We start from the raw sequence: 12,724 nt of genomic DNA on the forward strand, positions 1-12,724 counted from the left end.
CAGGAGCCCAACACTGATGCGTTATGTTTACCTAACCCAAGCACTTTCATCTAACGTCTCCTTTGACCTCGTTCTGTGTGGGACACCACATGACTCAGCCGTCACGCCTCCCAGGGCTCCTCCTGCCCGGCAATTCGGCCCACCTTCCTGGGTTCTGACCCCGACAGCAAAGTGCCCTCTGCTGGCGTGTGCGTGACGTTTCCCTCCTGAGGAGTCTGGGAGTGGGTTTGGGGAGGGTGGTCTCAGAGGTGAAGTGACATCTTCACAACACGTGTCCAGGGTGCAGGCCGTCACGCGCCCTGTCACTGTTGGCACTGACCTTGGTCCCCTGGCGGGGCCGTCTGTCAGGTCCCTCCCTGTAGCTATGACGTCACCATGCACAGCCCGCACCTAAGGACAGAGAGGGCGCTCCCCTCTCGGAGGACAGGGTATCCACAGAAACTCTTGTCTGCGGGGGATTTGTCTCTTCTCTCCCGTTTATTTAAGAAACAACTTTTTAAAGAGGATCTTGTATCTTGGTGTGGGTGTTGGTGCCCGCTACGGACAGTGTGGAATGTCCCTCGTGTCAGGCACATGAGGGTGACCCGCCCCCACTGGGTCTCTACGGGCATGATCAGGAGTCCGAGGTCACCTTGTCAGCAGCCCCCTCCCTCCAGGAAGGACAGGTGAGTTGTTCCTGTGGACCCTAAGGCCCAGGTGGCTCCCCCCTCTCCACGGCACTGGCATTTCTCGCCGCGTGCGTGAATGCGGGCTTGCTTCCTCTCTGGAACAGGTCCTCTGGGGCTCAGGTCCCCGTCCGGATTGGCTCTGCGGAGACTAGCAGAGGGCCAGGCACAGGGGGCCGGGTGAAAGGAGGGGCCGACCCCAGTGCACCTCAGATCTGGGCCCCGGGGGGCGGGCTCAGGGGTGCATGGTCACCAGTCCCCGGGGTTAAGCAAGGGTAGCACAGAGGATCGAGCCAGCCGGACTGCTGCCTTCTGACCTCGGGCCTCAGACGGGCCTCTTAAACTCGCTCGACACCCTCGTTGATGGAACGGGGGCAGCACCTCCCTGTATCTGCTTCAGGAGACTCTCAGAAGCGTAGGTATCAGTCACGGGCAAAAAGCCCCGTCTCTAAAGACACCGTTTTACTAACAGAGACCGTCTCTGACCAGCACCCGCCCCCGCCCTGCGCCGAGACCGCGGCCACTCACCAGGTCGGCGGACACGGCGGTCGTGATCAGGGCGTACGGCCCGCTGACCAGGGCCCCGCTGAGCAGCAGCATGGCTGTGGGAACCAGAAACCAGAAGGAGGGATTCAGCAGCGGAACGGTGCCCTCTGGGAGAGCCCCCACGGCCTCGGCAGCCCCCGGGCGAGCGCCCTGGTGTCACGTGCGGGTCTGGCCTGAGCGCGATGTGGGCGGGTGCTGGGAAGGAGGCCCGCACGCCTGGGGCGCGGTGACTGCCGACTGCTGGGGCCAGGTGGTGAGCTTCTTCCTTTAAACCTGCCCCACGTACGCCTGTAAGTCTCAATCACAGGACCTGCTGCTCCGTTTCCTCGACCCTCAACTGGTGGCGACTGCTGACAGCCTGGAGGGACCAGAAGCCCGGTGTCCCGAGTACGGATGTGCCGGGGGTGTGCGAATGCTCCCTGTGGTCAGTGCCGGCTGGCGCTAACCCCAGCCTTGGCCTGCTTTGCAGTGAGAGGGTGTCTGTCTGTCTCTCTCTGTGCCCGCAGCTGTGGACGGCTGCCCCCGAGGGACACCCGGACACCCAGAGCCACCAAGCTCCCACGGGCAGGGTAACGTGCTTACTTCTAAAGGGCATGCTTTCTAAACCGTCCTCCAGGCTCACTTTTCCAAATTAGCCACTGGTTACCACTCCTCTGTGCAGAAGCTTCTGGACCAGTGGGTCACAGGAAACCCACAGCTCCTCGTGTCAGCAATCTGACTTCTGGATGACTTCTAATGGGATCACACACAGCCTGCCTCCCTCCCGATCACCACTGCTGGCTGCTTAAGACAGAAAAGATATTTACCAGGGCGCCTGGGTGGCTCAGCCGGTTAAGCATCTGACTCTTGATTTCGGCTCAGGGCGTGATCTCACGGTTTTCGAGACTGAGCCCTGAGTCAGGCTCTGTGCTGACAGTGCAGAGCCTGTGTGGGATGCTCTCCCTCTCTCTCTGCCCCTCCCCTGCTTGCGCACACACACGCTCTCTCTCAAAATAAATTTAAAAACTTAAAAAAAAAAAAAAGAGGGGCACCTGGGTGGCTTAGTTGGTGAAACGCCTGGTTCTGCTCAGGTCATGATCTCACAGTTCATGAGTTCGAGCCCCTCATCCGGCCCTGTGCTGACAGTGCAGAGCCTGCTTGGGATTTTCTCCCCCTTCTCTCTCGCCCCCTTCTCTCTCTGTTCCTGCTCTCTCTCTTTCCTCTGAAAATAAATAAACATTTAAAAAAATCCTTCCCAAGTGTCAGAGCCATATCTGATGGTACGGCTTGCAGGAAGTAAAGAATCGTCCTCCGGCGTCCTGCACCCGCTCTCAGAAAGGCAGCTGGCGGAGGGCAGCTGGGAGTCTGGCCCCTGCTGGGCTCTGGCCTGTCCTCACCTGCTGGGGTGCAGGTCTCGGGGTGGAGCCCTGCCTCTGCCTTCCGGGGGGACACGTGACTTCTCAGAGTGCCTCCTCGCGGCCCTGGAGCGGGTGGCCCGTGCTCTCCCACGCTTGCTCTCAAGCCTGCGGACGGCAGGCCTCACTCCTGGGGCAGGAGCCCCCCCCCCCCCCCCACGAGGGACCTGGGACTATCTGGGCCACCCCACAGGCTCCGTTTACACCAGCCGAATGCCTCCACGCTAATTTGTTGCTCTGCTTCATCAAGCCGTGTGGACAAAAACCGCACACAGAAGACAAGAAGAAAGGCCGTGGGGACTCACCTATCGTGGCTTCTAGGCCCATTCTGCTGATGGTGGAGAACATGTAGAGCTGTAAATGGTGTAAAACAGGGGGACAACCGGTCACTGTGCGTAGCCGGATGCTGCCCGGGCCGGCGGTTCTCAGCCGACCAGAGAGGGGGCCCCTAAGAAGGAGCGGGGGCCCTGCGGCCCTCGCCAGGCGCTGTGAAGCCTGGTGCCCTGTCCCCACACGCGGGCTCTGATGGTGCCTCCCGCTGAGCTCCCAGGGCCGGGCACACGGCTTGGGGCAGCTCTCCCTGGGATCCATGCCTCAGTCCGACCGTCCCCTCTTCGGGCCGTCTGCCTAAACGGGTGCACCTGCTGAGGGGGTCCTGAGGCAGGGGCCACGGGGCCACACTGACGTTTTCTCAGTGAGGTTCTCTGCGGGTCTGTGTCAGGCAGCATCCAGGCCCTGAGACGCCGGACAGCCGGGCCTCGTTCCGGACACGGCCCAGCCGAGTGGCAGGCGGGCAGGTATGTGCCGTGCAGGCCGATGAGTGACGGTACTATTGTTGTGACAATAGAGACAGGCACACAAAGGGAAGGTGATCTGCCCTAGGTCATTGTCACCAAATGCGTTGAAAGCAGTGGAAGCCAGCACTACCATAGGCAGGGTTGCTGCTGCCTGGGGAGGTGGGGGACCCTAGAGGCTGAGCAGGAGCCTGTGGGGGAGGGGCCAGGGCCAGGGGAGGGAGCACCCAAAGGGGAGCCAGGGATGAATGAAGAGAGTGGCCCAGCAACGTGCAGAGGGCAGGGGAGACATCTGGGGAAGGAGGCTTGGCAGACTCAGTGGGGGGACACGCTGAGGGGTTTCTGAGGCCACGGCCAGTATCCAGAAACCATGAGTCACGAATGGGGCTGAGCCTGGGCTGGAGGTGACGGTGTGTGTAGGTCGGGTGGGGGGGGGGGAGGCGGCTGCTCCTGGAGGCTTGGGGTCCAGACGGGGCGGGGGGTGGGGTGGGATGGGGGTCCGGCTCACCGTGGGGGCCGCAAGCAGAAGCATCAGGCCACAGGTGGAGGCCCGCTTCTCCAGTCGATCTGAGATCACGCCCGCCAGGATCCCACCTGCAATGCAGAGGGGGTGCTTGGGTCCCCGGGGCAAGATCCCGCGGAGAGAGAGTGGAATATGCAAGACGGCAGTGAGGAGAGAATAATCTCCCTCTCCATGTCCCTGTCCACCCTCGCCGTCAGCCACGTCCCCGTCCCTCCCCGAGCGAGACTGTCCTCCAAGTTTCCGTCCACGTGCGACAGGGAGGGAGGGACTCACCGAAGATCCCGCCCACGTCAAACAGGGTGGAGAGCTCCCCGGCTTGTCTGGCATCAAGGTGATCTAACAAAACGACAAGTGTCCCCGTGAGCAAGTCACAGCAAAGTAAGACCGTGCGTGGCGCTCCTGTCTCCTAGGCATGACCTGAGCCAAGCAGCAGTTAGGGGTGAACTTGGGGTAAAGGAAAAACAGCAGAGGCTGCTACGTGGGGAGACGCACAGGAAGGATGAAAGCGAAACGCTCTTCGCCGGAATAGGAGGATCCGCGTGGCTCGGCCTAACTCCCACCCCTCTGGTCCAGTGTCCGTCCCTGGGGTAGCCACAGGTTAGGCGCAGCCCCGAAGGTGCAAGAACTGCCTGAAACAGAGGCTCCGGCACCTGGGCGCACCCTGGGACACTCGGCGGACCCCGAGGAACTCCTCAGACAACGGGGAGGGAGCCATGCTGGGCTCCAAGGGGATTGAGGTTGGCCAGTGCAGGAGAAACGGGCTTGGGACGCATGTGGGACCATCAGTCGAGTCCAGCCTTTCCTGGTGTCCTCAAGGCACATACATCCAAGGGACTTAGCTTCTTCTAATCACTCAGACTGAAAAAGCCAGCAATTCGTGACTGGAGTCCTAAAAGTGTCACCCCTTCTGCAATCATGGGGGAACAAAGGAAGAAAGAAGGTATGACGTCTGTCTACACAGCGTGCGGCTTGCCTGCCCTAATGGGGGTCTCCAGTCTACACTGAGTATGGCTTGCCTGCTGTAATGGAGGGGGGTCTCCGGTCTACACCACGTGCGGCTTGCCCGCCCTAATGGAGAGGGAGTCTCCTGTCTACACTGAATATGGTTTGCCTGCCCTAATGGAGGGGGGTCTCCGGTCTACACCACGTGCGGCTTGCCCGCCCTAATGGGGGGGGGGGTCCCTCCAGTCTACACTGCGTGCGGCTTGCCCGCCCTAATGGAGAGGGGGGTCTCCGGTCTACACCGCGTGCGGCTTTCCCACCCTAATGGAGAGGGGGTTGCTTGACAGGGAGCAACTGCCTTCCCTCCTTCCCAGACTCTGTCCCCCATAACGTGGCGGTCCCCTTACTGCCTCACCTGCTGTCCCTCTGAAACTCAGCCCTCCTGCCCCGGGCTCACAGCCACGTCTGCTGGACCTTGTGGCCGTGGGGAGTATGTGGTGCGGGGGCCCAGGGCAGGCAGCCCCAAGAAGGGCCACTTTGACCTGAAGACTATTTTGAGTTGAAAGCAATCGAAGCCCGGCAGATTCGGGAACGTTCCTCACCTCGCCCACAACTGCCTACATTCGCGCTGGAAGGCAGAGCCCGAGCAGGAAGCGAGCTCTCACAGACGCTCCTCTGCACCTGAGGGCCTGGTCTGCACAGCGGGGCGGACGCTGTCTCCAAACACCTCCTCTCCCCTTCCTGCTAGCGTCCTCCCCCTTCGGGACCCCCAGAGCCCACCCCCTCCCGGGCCCAGGACGTCCCACTGGCCTCCTGTTGCCTGACTGTCTCTGGAACGTCCACATCTTTGTGGATTCCCCGTAGGCACCAAACTCCATTTGATTTCCTCCTGCTCATGTGTCTCGTGTCAGTTTGACTCTCAGCCCAGCCACAAGGACCTTGAAGGGCAGAGAAAGCTCTTCCTCCCTGACAGCGGTCTGTACTCTGTGAACCCCCGGATTCCACATCTCCCCTCGCTGCCACACTCCCCAGAGCCTGCATCTCCCGGGGACCCTTGCAAGCCCTGTCCCCCCGGCCCCTCTGACGGTCCCCGTGCCCTTTCGGCCATGTCTGCAGCCCCCGCACTCAAGGCTCCTTTAAGAACTGTGGTCACACGCAGCACAGGGAGGGTGACGGTGCCACGGAGCTGTGGGTTCGGTCACATGTACAGCTTCGGCCGTGGCTGGACTTCAGGAACCCAAGACAAGCTGTCAGCTGTCCCTAAAACTAGAGCTCTTCCCCAAGCAGCCATTTCCAGGTCGGATTAGTCAGCCTTTATTATCTCAATCCCCAAGGCCTCCTCCCCGCGCCGCGGCTGTGACGTGAAGTTCCAGGCAGACTAAATTTAAACGCAGGCCGCCCCAGATAGTTAGAGCCCCGTGGAATTGGCAGCCGCAGCTGGGCTATAACGTGGGCCCTTTAAGCCCCATCAAGGTTATTACGGCCACGGAGCTTTCGTACCCGAATTCTTTTTGTCTATACGTTTCTCTAATCACACGTCGTGTGGTTCGAAAGCACGTCTCAAATCCTCGGGCCCCACGCGTACCCTTTCCTTCTGAGGCCGCGGAAGCCGGCGCACGAGAGGGGCGCCGGTCAAGGCCCTGCGTGAACTTAACGTCTGTGTTTCCAGCCGCGCACACTCACCCACACTGGTGATGTAGAGTGGGAGCCAAAACAGGAAGGTGTAGCTGACCAGCTTTGCAAACAGCAAACACAGAGAGAACTCGATCACACCCTGAACGGGAGACAGAGAGCCGGCGTTTACCCCAATGTGTACTCTGCAGGTTGACTTACACGTGCGACCGAATTATGAATGACTTCGTTCCCATGCCATCGGCTGGCATCTCCGGCCTGGGCAGCTGCAGACGCTGCAGGGAGAGAGGATGCGGGACCTATAGGGCAGGGTGCCGCCTGGGGATGGGGGAGCAGGGAGGGGGGTCAGCGCATGGGCCCGCGGCCACTCCCGCAGGGCGTGCCCAGACTGCCTAAGACACGACTACCACGCCGCACGGCTCTGGGAACTTAGCGGTGAGAGGCGCTCTCCAACAGCGTGCCTGGAGGGGCCATCTCGTCACCGCGCACCCAGCGCTCTCTCTCCCCGGACCGGAATCCACTGCAAAGGACACGGCAGCCGCCCCACACTGAACAGCCTTCTCCCTGCCGCACGCATGCACGGTCGCCCGCACCCTGCCCGTGCTCAACACACCGGGGGTGCTGGGAAGTCACCTGGAAGAGAGACGTAGGCCTCCCCGAGGAAACCAAGGTCTGCGGCCTGACAGCTAAGGGGAGACACCTGCTCGAGTTTAGGTCCACTTTTAGAAAGAGGTGGCATTTTGAGACAGTAATTCAGGGTATCACTGGGAAATCTGGGTGAGAGAAGGGGTAACCCTAAGGCAGCATGCGGGGTGTGTGCGGGAACACCCCCCAAAACTGGGCGGAGGACACAGCTCCCAAGTGATGTGATTTCGAGATTAAAAGAGTCAGGGTCTCACAGCGGCGACCCAATAATGAGGACTTGCATGTGACCGGCCTCATGCTTACCAGGCGCCTGGCATGGCACTCACTGCGGAACAAATGGTCTCATGAAATCCTCAGAACGTGAGGCAAGATCTACACCAGGTGCTGAGCCCGATTCGCAGATGGGGAAGTGGGGGCTCAGAGTGGTTGTCAACTTGCCCGGGACGCCCAGGGCGTCCGCAGCTGGGCCAGGGTCAAGTAGGCCGGAGTTCTGAGGCTGCTCCGTCCACAATGCCACATTTCCTATGTGACCGTGGCACCCCGCCCCACCCTCAGCCCAGCATCTGGACCATAAGGCGCCACAGAAAAGTTGCTTGTTATTCACAACAAAATTTTAAAGGTAACTTTTTTTTTTTTTTTAAACCGGCATCTCCTACAGGCCACCCACATTCTGGTGACTCTGGAGTCCCAGCCTGGGCTTCAACGTTCCCCACTGGCTGGAGACCAGCCTCACCCAGTCACGAAAGGGCCTCTGGACCCGTGTTCCCCCTGCCCTCTCTTGCTGAGGGCCCACGAGGGTGCGGTCTGGGCGTGAAATCTGCAGCAGCCCGTCACACCCGAGGGCAGGAGCCCAGACGTTTCCAGGTGTGGTCCACGAGGTCTGGCAGCAGCGAGGGCCTGGACATCGTTCCCTGCGTGGGCAGGGTCTGCTGTCTCCCCTCCGCACCTGCTTCTGCCCCGGCTCTGCCGTCCCCACCCACCGCGGCTCGCCACGTTAGAAGAACACATCTCCTCTGTGTCTCTGCGAGCTCCCCGGATCCTCTGCTGAGGGAGCCCAGGACTTTAATGCAAGAAAAGTCTAAACCCACAAGAAATCGCACCCCTGCACCCCTCCCCCGCCCATCTGGGATCACTTCTCCCCGGGCCTCCTTCAAGCCCTGATCACGTACCGCTGCGCCCGCCGGCAGGTGCCACGCACGCCCGTCAGTCTGGAGCCAGGGCCCGCCGCCTCCCCGCGGACCAGCGCACCTGAGCTTTAAACCCCAAACAGGTGCACAGGCTGCACACCGCAGCTGTGCGTCCTGGGGTGGCTTCCTGCCCTCCCCCCCGGCTCGCCCTCCCCCTCACCCCTTCCCCAGTAGCACACGTGGCTCACGCGGACTAGGTGTGTTCTCCTAAAAGCACTTCAGAGGGTAGAGAAAATGGGGCGGGCCCACTCACATCACAGAGCGGAAGTTGGGGACAGTGCCTCCCCGGGGCTCTCGGTCAGGGTCTTCGGGGCCAGGGAGGGGCTGAGCCAGGAGGGGCTTCAGGCCCTGCCGAAGCCAGACTTTCTGGTTTTCCAAGGGGGGACGGGAAGCCCTACTCGTCCAGGAAGCGGGTCAACGTCTACTCGGAGGCAACTAACTTGACACCTTTCAGGCACCGGGTGTGAGGCCGACCCTGCGCCTCACTCAGACCCAAGACCACCTGTTGGCGGCTTCTGGTTTACGCTGTAGATTTCTAACCCCCGGATTATAGAACCACGGACTTTTTGTTTAAAGCTTGATCCACAGGCCAGTTCTCTTCACAGCAGGCGAAAGCGGCCCTTTCCGAAACCCTTCCCAGGCACGCGTACTCACGGGGATTCTCAAGGCCCCTGTGAAGCTGATGGCGGCCATGCTGCCCCCGCCGTCGGCCGGGAGGACGACGACGTGGCTCTGATGGACCGGGTGCTTTCCGTCTGACAGCAGTAGGCACTGGATCTCGGGGTCCTGGCGGTGAAGCCCGTTGGGAAGAAAAGAGACATGAGGGGTTAGCAGGCATCCGGCTGAAGTGAGGCCGCAAGTCCTAGGGCAGCCGCTGCCCCGCCAGGTCTCGGGGGCGGCCTTTACAAAACGCTACAAACACACAAAATCCTTGGGCCCGGCAATCTAGGATTCTGCCCGTGAAAGACAGTCGGAAAGGCGGAAGAATACGATACGGTGAACGCCACGCCCCCGTTGGGAGAAACGGGTAAAGCGCACCCACAAAAACAACATAATCTGGCAGCAGCGGTAAAAACAAACCAACAGCTTGTGAGGTTTTGACGCTTATGTCACATTGAGTAACAGAACATTCCGAACTGCGTTTTCATTATGATCTTAAGGAACACTGAACACGTACCTATGTTTCTCTATCGGGGTAACTGGCGGGATCTAATGATGGGGGAAGAGCAGCTAACTTCTAAGCTGACAATGGTTACTGCCGGGTGACAGAATTGCATGTAATTTCTAGGGAGGGGTCAAAAATTCTTCACACGGCCCTGTGTTTTCTAAAGAGCTCACACTGGACGCAGGCGTGTTACCAGAGATTGCATTATTTTAAAATTCATAAACCACTTCCAATATCCTGTGAATCCCGCTTCTGGACATTCCTGCAGGACAAAGTGTGCCTTCACGAAAGCAAAGAACAGTGCTCCCCCGTTCGGGGATGGGGGCCCAGCCAGGGCCGGGATGACCTAATGACACTCTTCATGAGTGAACCATGAACTGCAAAGACTTCCAAAGCAGCGTTTCTGTGCATGAACACTTTCCACAAAGTCGAACGGTTTTGTCGCGTTTCCCTCGCTATAACCTGTGCAAGTTGGATATTTGGGATTCTCTTCCAGTGAAACACAGAAACTGGAAGACCGGGGGTGGGGGTGGGGACAGTCCCCGTGGGGGACAGTCCCACGCCCGCCGGGAGCCCTGCGCCTCGCCCTCGGCCCTTCGCCTTGGGACGGCCCAAGATCCACACCTCCTGGAGGCTGGCTTCCGGCCCCGCGTGGCCTGGGGACGAACACACTCACGTGTAAGCGTACAATCTGATGTTTCCGACTGGGGATGACAACCCCCGGTGTGACCGCACATCTTCCCAACCACGGTCCCACAACAGCATACGGACACAGAAGACTTCTGTCTGAGTCTGTGCTGAATACGCGTCTCTCTCCTGAATGATGCTGGCTGTCCAGTTTAGGAGGCCACATCAACAGCAACTACACACTGCAGACTCAGGGCTCGGAGGGGCTGCAGCGCTCAGGCTCTTCCCCAGGCCAGTCACCGCAATCTCAGGGGGCAGGCCGCGGGTGAGTCGGTGTGCAGTCAAGGCCGAAAGCTGGACAGGTGTTTTTTTTTTTTTAATTCTGAATTTTCAGGTGTGGATTATACACACAGGAATCAGTCCCGCAGCATGTGGTGTCACCAATTTCATGAAGACTCTCCCCAAACCTATACAATCTCATAGATCTCATTAAACTGCTTCTTCTTCTAAAATTTAAAAAAATGCGTATTTATTTTTTTTTAATTTTTTTTATTTTTTTTTAACGTTTATTTATTTTTGAGACAGACAGAGACAGAGCATGAACGGGGGAGGGGCAGAGAGAGAGAGGGAGACACAGAATCGGAAGCAGGCTCCAGGCTCTGAGCTGTCAGCACACAGCCCGATGTGGGGCTCGAACTCACGGACTGTGAGATCATGACCTGAGCCGAAGTCAGACGGATGCTTAATCAACTGAGCTGCCCAGGTGCCCCGAAACTGCTTCTTTGAATAAAAGATGTAAAACACTTGCTAACGAATGGAATGAAGACCCTAAATTAGAAAATGTATGAAAAAATTTTATAGGAGAAAATAAAGATTTTCAAATGAGTTAATACCTATGTGTAGCTGTCGATACAGTTACTATACTCTCTTAATAAGATACTGTATGTAAAATTTTAACTCCAGTATCACGAACACAGTGTGATATCAGCTTCAGGTGTACAATGTGGTAACTAAACACTCCCACACGACACTCGGTGCTCATCACAGTAAGTGTCCTCGTCAATCCCCATCACCGGTGTCCCCCATCCCCCCACCCCCATCCACCTCCCCTCTGGTGACCATCAGTTTGTTCTCTATAGTTAAGAGTCTGTTTCTTGGGGTGCCTGGGTGGCTCAGTTGGTTAAGCATCCGACTCTTTTTTTAATTTTATTTTTGAGAGAGAGAGAGAGAGAGAGAGAGAGAGAGAGAATATGAATCATGACCCAAACTGAAATCAAGAGGCAGATGCTTAGCTGACTGAGCTACCCAGGCACCCTAAGCATCTGACTATTGATCTCACAGTCGTGAGTTCAAGCTCCACCCTGGGTTCCACACGGGGCTCCATGCCGGGTGTGGAGCCTATTTAAAAATGAAAAAAAGTCCATTTTTTGGTTTGTCTTTCTGTTTTTTTCCCTTTGCTCATTTGTCTTGTTTCTTAAATTCTACATGAGTGAAATCCTATGGTATCCATCTTTCTCTGACCGACTTCTTTCTCTTGGTATAATACTCTCTAGCTCCACCCACATCATTGCAAATGGCAAGATTTCATCCTCTTCTATGGCTGAGTAACATTCCATTGTATATAATACACCGCATCTTCTTTATCTGTTCTTTGGTTCATGGACACTTAGGCTGCGTCCGTGTCTTGGCTGTTGTAAATAATGCTGCTATAAACATAGGGGTGCATGTATCCTTCTGAATTAGTGTTTTTGTATTTTTTGGGGAAATGCCCAGTCGTGTGATCGCGGAGTCACAGGGTAGGTAGTTCTACTCTTAACTTTTTGAGGAAGCGCCACAACGCTGTTCCAGAACGGCTGCACCAGTCTGCATTCCCACCAACAGTGCACGAAGGTTCCTTTTTCTCCACCTTGGCCAGCGCCTGTTGTTTCTTGTGTTGATTTCAGCGGTTCTGACAGGTGTGAGGTGATACCACGTTGTGGGTTTGATTTGCATTTCCTCCATGATAAGTAATGTTGAGCATCTGTTCGTGTGTCTGTTGGCCGTCTGGATGTCTTCTTTATGTCTGTTCATATCTTCTGCCCATTTTTTACCTGGATTTGTTTTTTAGGTGTTAAGCTGTATAAGTTCTTTATATATTTTAGATACTAGTCCTCTCTCAGGTATGTCATTTGCAAATATCTTCTCCCATTCGGTAGGTTGCCTTTTAGTTTTGACGGTTTCCTTTGCTGTGCAGAAGCTTTTTCTTGATGAAATCCCAATGGTTTATTTTCACTTATGTTTCCCTTGCCTCCGGAGACACAGCTACAAAGGAGTTGCTGTGGCCAACGTTAGGGACATTACCGCCTGTGTTCTCGTCTAGCATTTTTATCGTTTCAGGTCTAGGACAGGTGTTTTGTAAACACGAAAACAGACTCACCAGTGGATGAGATTCAGCCAGATAAAGAGAAAACATGGAGGGAACAGACCCTGCTCAGCCAAGAGAAGAGCGCCTCTAACTCAGAGCAGGAATTGTACACAGAAACCTGCCTGGTCACAGCGCTTCCTGGTTCCGTAAAGCGTGTCCGGATTGCCCGCTGGGCTGGAGAAAAGTCTTGGATTCAGCCC

At 57.2% G+C, this 12,724-nt stretch overlaps 1 protein-coding gene across 9 annotated transcripts in view; it reads right to left on the bottom strand.

Moving 5' to 3' along the window:
- SLC37A1 (solute carrier family 37 member 1) overlaps positions 1 to 12,724 on the bottom strand; it is an 81,930-nt gene that overhangs the window by 13,159 nt on the left and 56,047 nt on the right. For all 9 annotated transcript variants that reach the window (XM_047846904.1, XM_047846899.1, XM_047846905.1 and 6 more), the window contains 6 exons: positions 8,983 to 9,114; positions 6,548 to 6,638; positions 4,196 to 4,258; positions 3,908 to 3,993; positions 2,911 to 2,959; positions 1,194 to 1,267 (listed from right to left, as the gene is read on the bottom strand). In XM_047846904.1, coding sequence (XP_047702860.1) covers positions 1,194 to 1,267; positions 2,911 to 2,959; positions 3,908 to 3,993; positions 4,196 to 4,258; positions 6,548 to 6,638; positions 8,983 to 9,114 — 495 coding nt within the window. The remainder of the gene's footprint in view (positions 1 to 1,193; positions 1,268 to 2,910; positions 2,960 to 3,907; positions 3,994 to 4,195; positions 4,259 to 6,547; positions 6,639 to 8,982; positions 9,115 to 12,724) is intronic.

Source organism: Prionailurus viverrinus, unplaced genomic scaffold, assembly GCF_022837055.1.
Source record: "Prionailurus viverrinus isolate Anna unplaced genomic scaffold, UM_Priviv_1.0 scaffold_42, whole genome shotgun sequence".
Classification (NCBI taxonomy): Eukaryota; Metazoa; Chordata; class Mammalia; order Carnivora; family Felidae; genus Prionailurus; species Prionailurus viverrinus.